Source organism: Scyliorhinus torazame, chromosome 4, assembly GCF_047496885.1.
Source record: "Scyliorhinus torazame isolate Kashiwa2021f chromosome 4, sScyTor2.1, whole genome shotgun sequence".
Taxonomy (NCBI): domain Eukaryota; kingdom Metazoa; phylum Chordata; class Chondrichthyes; order Carcharhiniformes; family Scyliorhinidae; genus Scyliorhinus; species Scyliorhinus torazame.
In genome coordinates, this window is record NC_092710.1 from 17,739,069 (window position 1) to 17,757,250 (window position 18,182).

The following is an 18,182-nucleotide window of genomic DNA, read 5'->3' on the forward strand; positions in this document are numbered from 1 at the left end:
ATTGTAACGTAAAGAGCGATTGTAACGTAAAGAGCGATATGTGTAATGTTATCAAAATTGAATGGAAGAAAGTCAAGGGAATGTGTAACTCTGATGGAAATGTACAGTCAAGACAATTCGAAATGTTCTGTAATGTTTATGATAGATTTTATGAATAAAGTATATTTTTTGGAAAAAAAACTGGTCTTCACAAATGGGGACCAGACGGAACGGCACCTGTGGGGGTCTCCCAGGGGATCAGGTGGTACCTTGGCACAGCTGGTGCCACCAGGGAACCCTGGCACTGCCAAGGTGCCACTACCAACTGGCAGGGGCACACCAGGGTGCCAGGTCAGCACTGCCAAGGTGGCATGTTTTGGGCGCTGCCGATCAGGCAGGGGGTGTCCTGCGCGGGTGTTGAGGGTGCTGTGGGGGACGGGCTGGGAACCCTACCATAGAATGTTGGGGCTTGCGGGCAGGGGGGGAGGGGGTGAGAGGAGAGGGTCGTTGGTCGTGTCGGGGATGCCTCGGAGTTCGGGACACCATTCCTCTCACTGTACTGAGTAGTGCCAGCGAGTGAGCTCCTCAATGTACAAAACGGGGCTTTGTGCGGCCTCGACCACGCGTCCCCTGTTGAGGCCCCTTATTGAACACGAGTGCCATGGCATAGCCAAGTGTTTCTTGGTGTTGTAATCGGCGGGGAACACGCGGTTAAACGCGCTCGCTATGAGACTTTGTTGAATCGCGCCCAATGTATAGTTGTACCATATAATGAGCCGGCCAGTTAGGCAAGTTGGGATCTACCGTGTGATGTATGGAATAGTTATTGTAACTAAGCAAAGTTTCTTTGAACTACTCAGTGTGGACTCCTTCGTGGGCTTATAAAACTTTGGAATTCTCCGCCCGAGAGGGCCGTGGACGTTCAGTCAGCGAGTATCGGTCGAAGATTCCCATTGAGCGACTTTGAGCGCTACGGCAATTGGAGGGAGATAGGGAGCGGTTTGAAGAGTGGAGTTGGGGTGGATGAGTCCGAACGGCAGAGCAGACTCGAGGGGCTGAATGGCCTCCTCATGAGCTGCGTGATTGTGGGATTCAAAGGAAAGGCCATCCCGATTTATTTGTACACAGACACCAGTGGGAAAGTTTCAGCTGCTGTCTGACGCGTGGGATCTTGCACTGGTAAGATGTGCCTGCTTTCAAAGCATGAGGTTAGATGCCAGCAAATGGTGGTTCCTGTTCTCTCGGGGAGCGTTGGGGCGTGTCACAGTTCACTGACTCGGAGTGCACTGCGCATGCACTGACATCAGCAACCAATCGCTCAGACCCAAACTGGTACACAGGAAGAGTTTGATCCTTTCCCGCCTTTCAGCTGCAGGCACTTTCTGTAAGTTACTGAAAATATTTTGCGCCTCTCCTTTTATCTTAAAGCTGGTTAAGCCCCGGTTGTTTATTCTTTCATTCACCCGAGGTTGGCTTTGTTGGGGTTTTCGGAATTCAGAGAACGGATGAGAGAGAAATTTGGGTTTTGATCGTTGAGCCCCACTCTTTCCCCTCCCGAATCCTAATGGTGCTGCCTCGGATTTTGGCTCATAGTAAAATACAGGTGGAGGGTCGCGATCGCCAATAGGAGGGCATCGCTCGGGGTGAAATACCATGGCCGAGGTCAGCGAGGAATTAAACTATGACAGGGGAAAGTTAGAGAGAGAAATGTAAGTTTCACATTGACTCAGGCTGACAGTCTAAATGAGTTTCACATTGACTCACAATCCCAGACGGCATGCATTTGGAACTTGGCAGCGTTCCAACGAATCATATTTTTTTCACACAGAGGGTGCTGAGCATCTGGAACGAGCAATTTTGACCTTTAAAAAGCAGTCAGACGGTTACATGAACAGGGTGGGTATAGAGGGATATGGGACAAATGCGGGCAAGTGGGGCTGGCTTAGTGACAGAAACTGGGCGGCATTGACAAGCTGGGCCGAAGGGCCTGTTCCCGTGCTATAAACATCTATGACTCGAGAGCAAATTCATCACCACATCCAGTTTCTCTTGTTTGGTAACGTATTTTGTGGCCCAGCGTTATAATCAACTATGCTGGGATTTAAAAGGGCTATATTATGGGGATAGTTTGTATAAAATAGGCTGTTATTTTATTCATTCACGGCACCAAGGTAAGCATTTTTTTTCCAATTCTATTACCCATGAGATGGAACTGAATGTCTTCCTGGGCCATTACAGACAGCAATTAACAATCAGCCGCACCGCTGTAAGTCTGGAGTTCCATATAGAATAGACTGGGTAAGGATTACAATGAACCAGAGGGGTTTGTACAACAATCCACCAGTAGTTTGGTGATCAGCCTGCCTTCAAGGAGAGGTTGGGGTGTGGTGGTAAAGTTATTGGATGAGTAATCCCTGGAATCTCGGTTCAAATCCCACTACGGCACTGGTTTCAATTAATGAATTTTAAAATAAATCTGAAATTGTAAGGTAGCCTCGGTAACCACTGATTGTCATGAAAACATCCAATCTGATTCACTAACGTCCTTCAACTGGTCTGGTCTGCAAGTGACTCCAGGCCGACAGCAATGTGGTTGGCTCTGAATTGGCCAAGCAAGCCGCTCCTTTGTACCAAACTCGATGCAAAAGGATAACACTGGACAGACTACTTGGCATCGGCCTAGTCACTGGGAATGCCCATGGCAAACCCAGTCCCTTCGACCCTGCAAAGCCCTCCTTACCAATATCTGGGGGCTTGTGCCAGCATCACCAGCTCTGGGGTGTGATTAGATGACTCAAGACAGATATGAAAGTGTATAACTGAAAAGTTTCCGCCCGCCATTTTAGTATTGTCTTTGGGTGTATTGTCTTTGGGGGGGGTGTGTTGTGCGAAGATGTCTTTCTGTTGTCTTTCTGTTAGTTTAGTCAGTTTTGTCCTTTATAGTGTCCATTTTAGAGATGTCTTTTGGGGGTTCTGTCAGTCTACCAGTCTGTGTCAGTGATGTTAGTCCACTTTTGACTTTGAGTTTGAGTTTAGCTGAAGAATAGCTCTCTCTCTCTCTTCATGTTTCATTGCCAGACTTTGACCTTTTAAAAGTTACTTTCGAGCTGTCTGCCTAAGCAAAGAAAGATAATGTCTGCAATTCTCTGAAAGCTTCGAATTGTCTACGAATTGCCTTTTAAATGACTTTCAAATTGTAATCAAGCGACTACAAATAAAACAATTCCTTTTGGCACCCGAGGAGTTTATACTGCAAATTTCTGCTGAGTTCCAGTATTCGCAAAGTGCTACTGATAACCGAATAGCAGAGATGATATAAATTCCTTCAACTTTACACAGTCGAATAATACAAGGAATCGAACAACTTGGCAAAGTCCAAAAATATTACAAAACTTACAACTTGTCGTATTGCGCCAGGACTTGATTCATCAACTAAGCTTCCCCCAAACTTGGCGTAGTTCGACAGGTTAAGATCCCCATAAATTAAAGATTCTCTTCAGTATGCCCTGTCCAACCGGCAGGTCAGACCCAGCAGAGGGGGCAGCACGGTGGTGTACACTCAGGAGGAGTGACCCTTGGAGCTGTAGCCACCTGAGTTGGCCAAGTCCCGATTTAAAATGGCGAACGGCAAAGGCTGATGGGAAATTCAGCCAACAGGCAGAAACCAGCAGGTGCCGGTTTGCTGTGTATTTAACTCTGCAAAAGCCCAGACAGCATCGATACCAGCGACCATCAGCATAATAATGTAGCAGCTATCTACATACTAATAAGCAATCCCCGGGAACAATAGCAACATTTGGGACAAACAAAGCTAAGCCAGACTCCCCGGCGCCAGCAGGAGCCAACACAAAAGAGGTTAACGGACACCTCAAGACCGCCCATCGATCAGGGAACTGCTCCAGTATTGGAGAAATCGAACCAAGCGATTGGAACCAAGTCCAATCACCTAGAACCAGGTACAGGGTCCGCCCCGAAAGGCAGGAAGCCCCTGGGGACTATAAAGTTAAGCCCCCCAAGTTCAAATCGACCCTTCTTCTTCTTCCACGTGATCAACCGGGTTGGGGGGCTCTTTACCCCCCCCCCACTCGTCGACTAGCTATCCCCTTTTTTAGACCAGCTCCTCACCTGGTTCCCACGCACCCGCTTATCCCCCCGATGGTGCCTCCCATCCCATCCCGTAACAGCTCCCCCTTCCCCTTAGCAGCAGCAACCCAGTTAACCCCCCCCCCCCCCCCCCGGCTAGATCCCTCTCTAGCTTAGTTGCTCCCCCCATATTGCTTCCGGAAGTCAGCAAACTCTGGCTGACCTCGGCTTCCCCCGTTTATCCTTAGCCTCCCATTATGTGAGGCCCCCTCCTTCCTGCGCCCCCTTTTCCCGCCACAATTTCCATAGCGCGGGAACAAAGCCCGCGCTTCCCTCTCGGCCCCGCCCCTGATGGCGCAGCTCCCTCTCTCCTTCCCCCTCCCCTTCCCCACCGGCGCCCACATTTCTACGTGTGTCCCCCCTTCGAGGGGAAAGAGAATTTTCCCCCATCTGATTCACAGTCCCTTACCACCACCTCACTACTTCATTTCAAACACTCTTTCTCCAATCTAGTCCAACTTCTCCTCTTCAATAAGTGTCCACGCCTCTTCTGCCGTCTCGAAGTAGTGGTGTTTACCCTGGTATGTAACCCACAGTCTTGCCGGCTGCAACATTCCGAACTTCACTTTCCTCTTGTGGAGCACCGCCTTGGCCCGATTGAAACTCGCCCTCCTTCTCGCCACCTCCGCACTCCAATCCTGATACACGCGGATCACCGCGTTCTCCCACCTGCTGCTCCGTGTCTTTTTCGCCCATCTCAGGACCATCTCCCTGTCCTTGTAGCGGTGGAACCTCACCACTATTGCTCGAGGTATTTCTCCTGCCTTTGGTCTCCTCACAAGGACTCGCTACGCTCCCTCCACTTCCAGGGGGCCCGTCGGGGCCTCAGCTACCATTAAGGTATGAAGCATCGTGCTCACATACGCCCCAACGTCCGTCCCTCTGCCCCTTCGGGAAGACCCAAGATTCTTAAGTTCTTCCTCCTCGAGCTATTTTCCAGGGCTTCCAGTCTCCCCATACACCTCTTATGCAGTGCCTCGTGCGTCTCCGTCTTCACCACCAAGCCCTGTATCTCGTCCTCATTCTCGGCAGCTTTTGCCTTCACTCCACGGAGCTCCATCTCTTGGGTCTTCTGCGCCTCCTTTGACCCCTCAATTGCCTGCAGCATCGGCGCCAGCACCTCCTTCTTCAGCTCCTCCACACATCGCCGGAGGAACTCCTGCTGTTCCAGGCCCCATACCAACTGGCCTCCCTCCACCGCCATCTTGCTTCTCGCTTCCCTTCTTTGCCGCTGCTCCAGAGGATCCTCCGCAATCTGGCCGCTATTATCTCTTCTGTCCATTCACATCCATGGGGGACTCCCTTCTATGTCGCCTCACAGTGGGTTTCGTCTTCGAAAATTGCCGTTGGGGCTCCCGATAAGAGCCCAAAAGTCCGTTAAAACGGGAGGTGCCGAAACGTGCGACTTAGCTGGTCATCGCCGCACCCGGAAGTCCCAAAATCACCCATTATTATTGCATTGCCGTACCTTTCTTGCAATATTTCCTGGTTTATAGTGTGCCCCACTGTGGAACTATTGTTTGGGGACCTGATTACTCCTACCAAGGACTTCTTCACTTTGTTATTTCTTATTTCTACCCAGTCTGATTCCACATCTTGATCTTCAGTGCTTATATCATTTCTCATTACAGCCCTGTCCTCACCATCAGGACTACGCCATCTTCTTTCCCTTTTCACCCTATCTTTCCGAAATACTGCATACCCGTGATCTTTTCCAGCCAAAGGAGGTCATACAGGTCCCCCAGCCAGGCTGCCATCCGCGATGGCATCGGACTGCCAATCCAACAATATCCTCCGCCGGGCAATTAGGGAGGTGAAGGCCGCAACATCGGCCCTCCTCCCCTCTATCAGCTCCGTCATTTCCCATACCCCAAAGATCGCCACTGAGGTCAGCATGATCTCATCCCCCCCCCCCAAATGTTCGATAGCGTCCCGAATACCACCTCCCAGTATCTCCACAACCTCTCACCCCCCCCAGAACATGATTCACTGGCCCTCATTCACACTTCTCACACTCGTGTGCCACCGCCGGGAAGAATCCACTAATCCTCGCACAGGTCCTCTGCACCTTGAATTGAATCAAGCTCATCCTCGCGCACAAGGTCAAGTTTATCCTTCGCATCGCCTCACTCTAGACTCTATCTTACCCCCAGCTCCTCGTCCCATTTATTCTTGACCCTCACCACCTGCGTTCCCCGACCATGTTCTTCTTACTATAATGTAGCACCTCACAATTCTCCACACTGAACTTCATCTGCCACCTATCTGCCCACTTCCACCAAATTGTCTACGTCTGTTTCAAGTTCTACGTTCTCCTCCTCACATGTTATAATACGACAAGTTTTGTATGATCCGAAAACTTTGAAATAGCCCTCAGACCCAAAGAAGTGATGAAAGTGCGGGCTAAGTGCAAGGCCGTCCTCAGCTCTGCTCCAAGGGCTTACTCTAAGCCCGGTGATGAAATTTCAAGCCCAATCCAATGGTAAAAAGAGTCCCGTTCTGGGTGGGATGAGCGGGGTCTGTTATTTTCTCCGGGCCTCAACGTGGAGTGCCCTGCCGAGGCTGCACTCAGTCGCATTTCATTCACTGGGCAGCTCCGCACCACTGCTCGGTGCAGCAAGAGATCGGGGCACCATTGATGTGTTCCCCCCCCCGGAACCCCAACTCGCCTGTTGGTGGGGGAGGGGGGGGGTCCGCGAGCACCCCCGCACCCCACCTCGTTTGGGCAGGGCACCCCCGGGCCGATCCCTGAAGTGGGTAAAATGCTACCTGGGCACCCTGGCCAGGATGCCAGAATGGCAGTGCCAGGGTGCCACCCTGCCCCGTGGGCAGCACGGTAGCACAGTGGCTAGCACAGTTGCTTCACAGCTCCAGGGGTCCCAGGTTCGATTCCAGGCTGGGGTCACTGTCTGTGCAGAGTCTGCACGTTCTCCGTGTCTGCGTGGGTTTCCTCCGGGTGCTCCAGTTTCCTCCCACAGTCCAAAGATGTGCGGATTAGATGGATTGGCCACGCTAAATTGCCCTTAGTGTCCAAAAAGGTTAATTGGTATTACTGGGTTAAGGGGATGGGGTGGAGTAGGTGTGTGCTAGAGTGGCGTGCTCTTTCCAAGGGCCGGTGCAGACTCGATGGGCTGAATGGCCTCCTTCTGCACTGTAAATTCTATGATTCTATGATGATTCAATCGCCTGGGACACCACAGATTTACCCCCCCCCCTCCCCAAGTGCGGCTTGTGGGGACCAGTGCTAAACAGTGACCGGCTGGGGTCTCCTCGGCGAACCGGTAGATCCCGGGGGCCCGTTCAATCTGGCGCAGGCATAATTAAGTGAGTAGTTATGCTCACTTAACTGTGCAAGTCTCACAAACAAGACATCTTGCGAGATCTCGTCAGATCTCACGGGGCGTAACGAGCTTCGGAAATCCCCGGAAGAGACCTCTCACAGGAAATGCTGGCCGCGTACTGTCCTAAATATGGAGGAACATGGCCGGTAAATCGCGCCCTTTGTCTCCAGTAACTTAGTGAACTAGGAATTGAGAGACCTGCACTAACATAACCATTATGCTAGCTTATCTCATATAGATCAAAGGTTGGGCTGAACGAGGTAGGTGAAGATAATTTAAGAGAGGATGAAACGATTGGGGGGGGGGGGGGGGGGTGAGGGGTGCCTTTTCTTCTCTTACACTTTTACTCTGTCCTTTCCGTGGCTCTGTTCCAATTAGGGCAGTCAGTGAATTTGCCCTTCCTTCTGTGTTATCTATGTCCTAATGCTCAGAGTCGCCAGGTATCAATGATACCACCACAAGTTTCAACCGGCTATCGATCAAAGAGCCAAACACCAGTTAGTTAGTTCAAGGTCAAGGGTACTTTATTTACACACAATTAGTCAGGCAACATAAACACTACTAGTTAAACTACACCTATCGACTAAGACAACCTGTACTTAACTTCAGGCACCCGGCTTAGGCCAGAGGAACAGTGGCCGCTGTCCGATTCAGGATCTATCGAGACCGAAGGAGTAACTGCTGCTCCGCTAGGCTCATCCGTCTGGTAGCGGGCGTTGAACTTGAACTCGCTTCTGGTGTCGCTGCGATTGGAGACGGACGTAGCCAGGGCGGCAGGTCCAAGAGAGGATGTACATGTGGCGAACTCTTCTTCTTATTCTCGGGGGGGTTTCCGCGCTCTTTCGGCCGGTCCTTCGATTTGGGCCTTACTAATTGGGTGATTCCTGATCACTCCGTTCGATTCCTTAGCCAATAAGTGGGCGGGGATCTGGATGGCTGGGCGTGTCTCAAGCGGTCATTGACCCCGTTGTTTGCGTTTCCCTTGAACAGGGAGTGGCTCCGAAATGTCTGGGACTGTCCCGGTCGCTCGAGTACCAGTCCTTTGTTTTGGGGAAGGTGGGCCATCAAATGCTAATCGGCCCCATTAAAAAGCTAATTGGTCGGAGTTTCGATACCGTCTGGATTTCTTGCTTACGAATATGCATTTCAGGCTCTGAGCCTGGCTTGTCCATTTTACCCATCAGTCTTTGCGGGTTTCCCTGTGCCTAGTTGGAAGTGGCCATCCCAGATGGCTACAGGGGCAGACCAGAACAAGGGAGGGGGGCCTTTAAAATTAGATTCAGGACATTCAGTGGTGATGTCAGAAAGCACCTCTTTACACAAAGTGGAGTGGAGATCTGGAACGTTCTCTCCCAAAAAGCTGTTGAGTCCATTTATTGTATCAAAACTAAAGTTGATTGGGTAGAATTGAGTACAGGTTACGAAACAAGAAAAGACAGATAGAATTAAGATGCTGATGAGCCACGATCTCACCAAATGGCAGAATAAAGTCCAAGGACTGAATGCTGCTATTTGAGCTCCGATGTAACTGACCCTCGAGACTGAAATGGTTCCTCCTCTTAATATGTAGCATCCTCCTCCTGTTCCTGTGTGACAGGCAGGAGAAGGGGCTGAATGGGGCCTCCTCCTGTTCCTGTGTGACAGGCAGGAGAAGGGGCTGAATGGGGTCTCCTCCTGTTCCTGTGTAACAGGCTGGAGAAGGGTCTGAATGGGGTCTCCTCCTGTTCCTGTCTAACAGGCTGGAGAAGGGGCTGAATGGGGCCTCCCCCTGTTCCTGTGTAACAGGCTGGATGAGGGGCTGAATGGGGTCTCCTCCTGTTCCTGTCTAACAGGCTGGAGAAGGGACTGAATGGGGCCTCCTCCTGTTCCTGTGTAACAGGCAGGAGAAGGGGCTGAATGGGGCCTCCTACTGTTCCTGGGTAACAGGCTGGAAAAGGAGCTGAATGGGGCCTCCTCCTGTTCCTGTGTAACAGGCAGGAGAAGGGGCTGAATGGGGCCTCCTCCTGTTCCTGTGTAACAGTCTGGAGAAGGGGCTGAATGGGGCCTTTTGTAAGGGCCCCGAAGAATCCAGCACGAGTTTTAAGGATACAAAATAATAACGTTTATTTACTATATTATATACATAACAGTAGCAGTAACTTCCCTTGCTACCTTCTCCTTCCTCCTGGTTCCTGGACTGGCCAGCTTATTTATAGTAGGAGTTTCTCCGTCCCCCTCATTGGGGAAGTTCATACTCCCATAGGATTGTGGGATAGTCATTAGTCCCCAGCCAATCATCAGTAGGCAGGTTATAACATCCCTCCCCCGCAAAGTCCAAGGAATCCACCATAGGCCCTGGCGAAGGAAGGCGTCGAACTCGTTTGGCCGCAGGCCGGACGCTATTTGCACGCGGCGCTGGATCAGGCGGAGTATAACGAGACGGAGACCGGCGCTTCCGTGACGAATGGCACGGTTGTACATCCACGGCCTGTGAACCCGAGGATTCCCCCTTTGATTCATCCTGTGTCTCCATCTCGGAGTCAGAGTCTGCTGCCTCCGTCATGTCAGCGTCTCTATCCCCATTTGGTCCCGTAACGACCTGCGCAGGCTTCGAGTGAGGCACCAGTGGAAGATTTGAAAGACTACCTTCCCTTGTTTCTGGTCTTTGCCGCTGTTGAACTGAGCTCCGGGGGCGGGGAATCTTTTGCGGGGTTGATCTTCTGGACCGGACGTGGTCTACGTGTTTTCGCTGGAGACGACCCTGGGCTTGCACTTGGTACGATATAGGGCCCGTTTGGCAAAAGATTACACCAGGAACCCATTGGGCACCACCAGCAAAATTCCGCATGAATACTGGGTCACCGGGCGCAAACTGCCGAATCGGACGATGCCGAGACAATCCCGGTCCCTGCCGTTCTTGTGTGTGGCGTACTTTTGCGCCAATGTCTGGGAAGACCATACTAAGGCGGGTGCGAAGTCTCCGGCCCATTAGGAGTTCTGCGGGAGCTACCCCAGTCACTGTATGGGGGGTGGTCCTGTACGTAAACAAAAACCGAGCCAGTCTCGTGTCCATTGATCCGGAAGACTGCTTCATTAGGCCTCTTTTGAATGTTTGCACTGCGCGCTCTGCCAGCCCATTTGAAGCCGGGTGGTAAGGGGCAGTGCGGATATGGCGGATGCCGTTCATCTTTGTAAACCTAGCAAACTCCTCACTCGTGAATGGAGTGCCATTATCCGTGACCAGCACCTCGGGGAGGCCATGCGTACTAAATGATAAACGCATTTTTTCAATTGTTGCGCCGGACGTTGTCCCCTGCATCTTATGCACCTCTAGCCATTTGGACTGGGCGTCAATTAGTAGAAGGAACATGGATCCCTGAAAAGGGCCTGCGAAATCTGCATGTAAGCGTGCCCAAGGCCGCCCTGGCCATTCCCAGTGATGTAGGGGTGCGGCCGGTGGAAGCTTCTGATGCTCCTGGCAAATGGAGCAGTTTTGGGCCATCTTCTAATGTCGGCGTCGAGGCCTGGCCACCAGACATAACTCCGGGCCAACATTTTCATTTTGGTCACACCCGGATGCCCATTGTGCAAGTCTGATAATATCAGCTCCTGGCCTTTTTCCGGGACAATCACACGCGTCCCCCACAAGAGGATGCCGTCTTCCACGCTGAATTCTGACAACTTGGAGGAAAATGCCCGCAACTCGCCTGGGAGCTGTCTATGCTGCCCACCATACAGGACTATGTGCCGAACCTTTGACAGGAGTTGCTCCGTCTGGGTCCACTCACGGATCTGTGATGCCGTGACAGGCAAGGTGTCCATAACATTTAGGGTTGCGACCACCTCACCGGTCGTGGGGGTCGACATGGGGCCGGTCGATAAAGGCAATCGGCTCAGTGCGTCGGCATTTGCTATCTGTGTACCTGGTTTGTGCTCCAGAGAATACTCATATGCAGCGAGCAACAAAGCCCAGCGCTGGATCCGTGCAGAAGCAATGGGCGGTATTGACTTATCCTCTCTGAAGAGTCCCAGCAGAGGCTTATCATCAGTCACGATAGTGAAATGGCGGCCATACACGTACTGGTGGAAGCGTTTCACCGTGAAAACCACTATCAGGCCCTCCTTCTCGATCTGCGCGTACTTTTTCTCCGCTGCAGTCAATGTGCGGGAGGCGAAAGCTATCGGCCGCTCGGCCCCGTTCTCCATCTTGTGGGACAGGACAGCCCCAATACCATACGGGGATGCATCACATGTGACGAGCAAAGGCTTTCCCGGATCATAGTGGGTTAGTAACCCAGACGACGACAATTGTTGCTTTACCCGCCAGAAAGCGGTTTCTTGCGGCTGACCCCAAACCCAGGTGTGATTTTTCTTTAGCAGAAGGTGTAAGGGGGCCAGCGGAGTTGCCAGATTGGGGAGGAACTTCCCGTAATAGTTTACGAGACCGAGAAAAGAACGAAGATGCGAAGTGTCAGTCGGGGTGGGGGCATGTTGAATTGCACGCACCTTCTCTGCGACGGGGTGCAGACCCTCGCGGTCCACCCGATAACCTAGGTAGACTACATCTTTTGCCTGAAATACGCACTGTGTGACGTAAACAGACTCCAGCCTCCGAAAGGCGTCTAAGGACAGCCTCCAGATTTTCCAAATGCTCTTGCTCCAACGTCCCTGTAATCAACACGTCATCTAGGTAGACAGCCACACGTGGTAAACCTCTCAAAATGCCCTCCATAACACGTTGAAAAATTGCGCAGGCAGAGGATACTCCAAAGGGCAACCGTGTATATTCATACAGGCCCCGGTGTGTGTTAATTGTTACATATGGTCGGGAGGCAGGGTCCAGCTCCAACTGCAGGTAGGCGTGACTCATATCTAATTTTGTGAATGAGAGTCCGCCTGCAAGTTTCGCGTAGAGATCCTCTATGCGAGGTATTGGGTATCGGTCGAGTCGGGAAACTGTATTCACTGTAAGTTTATAGTCGCCACACAAGCGAACTGTGGCATCTGGCTTCATTACTGGTACAATTGGTGCTGCCCAGTCAGCAAAACGGACGGGCCTGATAATACCCAAACTCTCCAAACGAGTGAGCTCCCCTTCTACCTTCTCGAGCAAAGCGTAAGGCACTGGGCGCGCCCGGAAATAGCGCGGCGTGGCTCCTGGTTCAACTTGGATACGGGCTACGGCCCCTTTTATTTTCCCCAAACCGGGCTGGAATACATCTGGGTATCGCCCTAGCACCTCAGTCAACCCTCCAGAAACTGTTTGGAGGATGTGCTGCCACTGCAACCGCAAATGGCGCAACCAGTCCCGACCCAACAGGCTGGGCCCATGGCCACGCACTACGATAAGTGGGAAACGCCCCTCCTGGCGTCCATAGACAACAGGGGTCATTGTAGTTCCTGCAATGTCCAGTGGTTCCCCCGTGTAGGTGGCCAACCTGGCCTGTGAGTTAGTTAATGTAAGGGTCTGTATACCCTGCTTGATGCGGTCGAATGTCCTCTGGGCGATCACGGAGACTGCTGCGCCAGTATCCAACTCCATCTCCAGCGGGTGACCATTGACCCGTACTGTCACCTTAATGGGGGCCACACGGGGAGCTGCCACACAATGCAGCTGCAGGCAGTCGTCCTCCGTCTCCACGTCCTCAGGAGTGGTCGCCGCAGGTTCATCCACATGGAAGGTACGGCCTCTGGGCTGGTCCCAGTTACGGCCCCTGGGCTGGTCCCAGTTTCGGTCAGAACGACGGCGCCTCTGGCGTCCCCAGGACCTCCGTCCGCGACGGGGTTGGCGCCTACAAGTCTGACACGGACATGGCTCCTCATCCATTGGCTCTGGAGAAGGCTCCCATCGGGGAGGAATGTCCGATGGCCACTGGCGTCGGTCTGGTCGTTGCCTCGCCCAAGGTACCGCAGGAGTGTGGGGGGACGTTTTTGGGCGGAAAGCATGCACTTCCATTCCCTGTAGCTCCTGTACTCCTCACTCTGCGCTCTCTCGGGACAAGACTATTTGTATTGCCTGTTGAAAAGTCAATGTTGGCTCCGCTAACAACTTTCTCTGGGTGGCCACATTGTTAATACCGCAAACCAAACGGTCGCGTAACATTTCTGACAAGGTCTCACCATAGTCACAGTATTCCGCAATCCCGCGTAGCCTGGATTAAAAAAAAAAATCGGCAAGGGATTCTCCAGGGGTCCTCTCAGTGGTATTAAACCGGTAACGCTGGACTATCGTGGACGGGGTTGGGTTAAAGTGTTGCCCCACTATATTCACAAGTTCGTCAAACGTTTTGGTGTCCAGCGCGGCTGGGTACGTAAGGCTCCTAATCACCCCAAACGTATGCGGCCCGCAGGCGGTGAGCAATATGACCACCTGGCGCACGTTTTCAGTGATATTGTTTGCCCGGAAAGAGTAACGCATCCGTTGCGTGTACTGGTTCCAGCTTTCCAGCGCAGCATCAAAAACATCCAAACGTCCGTACAGAGGCATGGTATAATAGAAAACAACTTCCAATCTGTATCCAACAAAAATCCAGGGAGGTGGCTTCAGCAGTGTAGACAGCTATTCACTTTAACCTTCGTCGCCAGTTTTGTAAGGGCCACGAAGAATCCAGCACGAGTTTTAAGGATACAAAATAATAACGTTTATTTACTATAATATATACATACCAGTAGCAGTAACTTCCCTTGCTACCTTCTCCTTCCTCCTGGTTCCTGGACTGGCCAGCTTATTTATAGTAGGAGTTTCTCCGCCCCCTCATTGGGGAAGTTCATACTCCCATAGGATTGTGGGATAGTCATTAGTCCCCAGCCAATCCCTTTGGATTTCGGCGGCAGCGGTGCGCAGGGGCCTTCTTGGAGGTGAGTAGTGTATTTAAAAACCTTACCTTTACAGGAGCAGCCCTTTGGATTTCGGCGGCAGCGGTGCGCAGGGGCCTTCTTGGAGGTGAGTAGTGAGTTTAAAAGCTCTTACCTTTACAGGAGCAGCCCTTTGGATTTCGGCGGCAGCGGTGCGCAGGGGCCTTCTTGGAGGTGAGTAGTGTATTTAAAAACCTTACCTTTACAGGAGCAGCCCTTTGGATTTCGGCGGCAGCGGTGCGCAGGGGCCTTCTGGGAGGTGAGTAGTGAGTTTAAAAGCTCTTACCTTTACAGGAGCAGCCCTTTGGATTTCGGGGGCAGCGGTGCGCAGGGGCCTTCTTGGAGGTGAGTAGTGAGTTTAAAAGCACTTACCTTTACAGGAGCAGCCCTTTGGATTTCGGCGGCAGCGGTGCGCAGGGGCCTTCTTGGAGGTGAGTAGTGAGTTTAAAAGCTCTTACCTTTACAGGAGCAGCCCTTTGGATTTCGGCGGCAGCGGTGCGCAGGGGCCTTCTGGGAGGTGAGTAGCGACTTTAAAAGCACTTACCTTTACAGGAGCAGCCCTTTGGATTTCGGCGGGAGCGGTGCGCAGGGGCCTTCTTGGAGGTGAGTAGTGAGTTTAAAACCACTTACCTTTACAGGAGCAGCCCTTTGGATTTCGGCGGCAGCGGTGCGCAGGGGCCTTCTTGGAGGTGAGTAGTGAGTTTAAAACCACTTACCTTTACAGGAGCAGCCCTTTGGATTTCGGCGGCAGCGGTGCGCAGGGGCCTTCTTGGAGGTGAGTAGTGAGTTTAAAACCACTTACCTTTACAGGAGCAGCCCTTTGGATTTCGGCGGCAGCGGTGCGCAGGGGCCTTCTGGGAGGTGAGTAGTTAGTTTAAAAGCTCTTACCTTTACAGGAGCAGCCCTTTGGATTTCGGCGGCAGCGGTGCGCAGGGGCCTTCTGGGAGGTGAGTAGTGAGTTTAAAACCACTTACCTTTACAGGAGCAGCCCTTTGGATTTCGGCGGCAGCGGTGCGCAGGGGCCTTCTGGGAGGTGAGTAGTGAGTTTAAAACCACTTACCTTTACAGGAGCAGCCCTTTGGATTTTGGCGGCAGCGGTGCGCAGGGGCCCTCTGGGAGGTGAGTACTTACTTTAAAACCACTTACCTTTACAGGAGCAGCCCTTTGGATTTCGACGGCAGCGGTGCGCAGGGGCCTTCTTGGAGGTGAGTAGTGTATTTAAAAACCTTACCTAGTCAATTACTAGGGGGCATAGGTTTAAGGTGAGAGGGGCAAGGTTTAGAGTAGATGTACGAGGCAAGTTTTTTACGCAGAGGGTAGTGGGTGCCTGGAACTCACTACCGGAGGAGGTAGTGGAAGTAGGGACATTTAAGGGGCTTGGAGGGCCGAAGGGCCTGTTCCTGTGCTGTACATTTCTTTGTTCTTTGTTTGTTCTTAATCATCAGTAGGCAGGTTATAACAGGGCCTCCTCCTGTTCCTGCGTAACAGGCTGGAGAAGGCGCTGAATGGGACCACCTGTTCCTGTGTAACAGGCTGGAGAAGGGGCTGAATGGGGTCTCCTCCTGTTCCTGTCTAACAGGCTGGAGAAGGGGCTGAATGGGGCCTACTCCTGTGTAACAGGCTGGAGAAGGGGCTGAATGGGGCCTCCTCCTGTTGCTGTGTAACAGGCTGGAGAAGGGGCTGAATGGGGCTTCCTCCTGTTCATGTGTAACAGGCTGGAGAAGGGGCTGAATGGGGCCTCCTCCTGTTCCTGTGTAACAGGCTGGAGAAGGGGCTGAATGGAGCCTCCTCCTGTTGCTGTGTAATAGGCTGGAGAGGGGGCTGAATGGGGCCTCCTCCTGTTCCTGTGTAATAGGCTGGAGAAGGGGCTGAATGGGGCCTCCTCCTTTTCCAGTGTAACAGGCTGGAGAAGGGGCTGAATGGGGCCTCATCCTATTCCTGCGTTCATTCCTATCAGGTCCATGCCAATTACTAATTCATCTGTCGCTGCCAGATTTCAGTGGAATGGGCTACATGTTACTCACGCTTATTAATCAATATATTTCAGGGTTATTGCAGTCTTGATAGTCCCGTGATCACCATTGAAAAGGAACCATGCCTTTTAAACAACGTAGGAATTCCAGAACACCTTTGAAACCACTGGGAAAGGAGAGCATGGATCGCTACATGAAAAAGGTTAGTGAGCGCCATATGCAAACAGCAATATGGGAATATGATGTTGTGGCAGTAACAGAACCTTGCTGAAAAAAAGACAGGACTGAGTTCTGCTTAGGCCTGAAGGTCAACTCCATCGCACCTCCCACCCCCACCACCACCACTGCAAACCCACCATCCACAATCATAAGACCATAAAACATAGGAGCAGAATTAGGCCACTCGGCCCATCGAGTCTGCTCCGCCATTCAATCATGGCTGATATTTTCTAATTCCCATTCTCCTGCCTTCTCCCCGTAACCCCTGATCCCCTTATTGGTCAAGAACCTATCTATCTTTGTCTTAGAGATACTCAGTGATTTGGCCTCCACACCCTTCCGCGGCAAAGAGTTCCACAGATTCACCACCCTCTGGCTGAAGAAATTCCTCCTCATCTCTGTTTTAAAGGATCGTCCCTTTAGTCTGAGATGGTGTCCTCTGCTTCTAATTGTTCCTACAAGTGGAAACATCCTCTCCATGTCCACTCTATCCAGGCCTCGCAGTGTCCTGTAAGTTTCAATAAGATCCCCCCTCATCCTTCTGACCGCCAACGAGTACAGACCCAGTGTCCTCAACCATTCCTCATACGACAAGTTCTTCATTCCAGGGACCATTCTTGTGAACCTCCTCTGGACCCTTTCCAAGGCCAGCACATCCTTCCTTAGATACTGGGCCCAAAACGGCTCACAATACTCCAAATGGGGTCTGACCAGAGCCTTAGACAGCCTCAGAAGTACGTCCCTGGTCTTGTATTCTAGCCCTCTCGACATGAATGCTAACATTGCGTTTGCCTTCCGAACTGCCGACTGAACCTGCACATTAACCTCAAGAGAATCGTGAACAAGGACTCCCAAGTCCCTTTGTGCTTCTGATTTCTTAAGCATTTCCCCATTTAGAAAATAGTCTGCGCCTCTATTCTTCCTACCAAAGTGCACAACCTCACACTTTTCCACATTGTATCCCATCTGCCACTTCTTTGCCCACTCTCCTCGCCTGTCCAAGTCCTTATACAGCCCCCTTGCTTCGTCAACACGACCTGTCCCTCTGCATATCTGTATACCATCTGCAAACTCAGCAACAATGCCGTCAGTTCTTTCTTCCAGATAGTTAATGTATATTGTGAAATGTTGTGGTCCCAGCCATCCTTAAAAAGACCCCTTTATCCCCACTCTCTGCCAGTCAGCCAATCCTCTATTCATGCCAGGATTTTACCCTTAGCACCATGGGCTCCTAACTTATATGACAGCCTCCTATTCGCCACTTTGTCAAAGGCCTTCTGGAAATCTAAATAAATCACGTCCACTGGTTCTCTCTGGTTTCACTTCCTTGCTACTTCCTCAAAGAACTCTAACAGATCTGTCAGATATGACCTCGCCTTGACGAAGCCGTGCTGACTCAGTCATATTGTATCATACACTTCCAAGTACTCTGCAATCTCATCTTTAATTTTTTTTTAGACATTTAAAGTGTCCATTTCCTTTTTTTTTTCCCAATTGGGGGGCAATTTAGCGTGGCCAATCCACCTACCCTGCACATCCTTGGGTTGTGGGGGTGAGACCCACGCAGACACGGGGAGAATGTGCAAACTCCGCACGGACAGTGACCCAGGGCCGGGATCGAACCCGGGTCCTTGGCGGCGTGAGGCAGCTGTGGTAACCACTGCATCACCGTGCCGCCCTAATCTCATATTTA

The 18,182-nt window shown here is 51.7% G+C and overlaps 1 protein-coding gene across 1 annotated transcript in view; it reads left to right on the plus strand.

Moving 5' to 3' along the window:
- The first annotated feature begins 1,283 nt into the window (after window positions 1–1,283).
- Window positions 1,284–18,182, plus strand: part of LOC140410139 (serine protease FAM111A-like) — a 79,946-nt gene continuing 63,047 nt past the window's right edge. Inside the window, exons 1-2 of the mRNA XM_072498092.1 lie at window positions 1,284–1,363; window positions 16,345–16,472. Of these exons, the coding sequence (XP_072354193.1) occupies window positions 16,392–16,472 (81 nt within the window). The 5' untranslated portion in view covers window positions 1,284–1,363; window positions 16,345–16,391. The remainder of the gene's footprint in view (window positions 1,364–16,344; window positions 16,473–18,182) is intronic.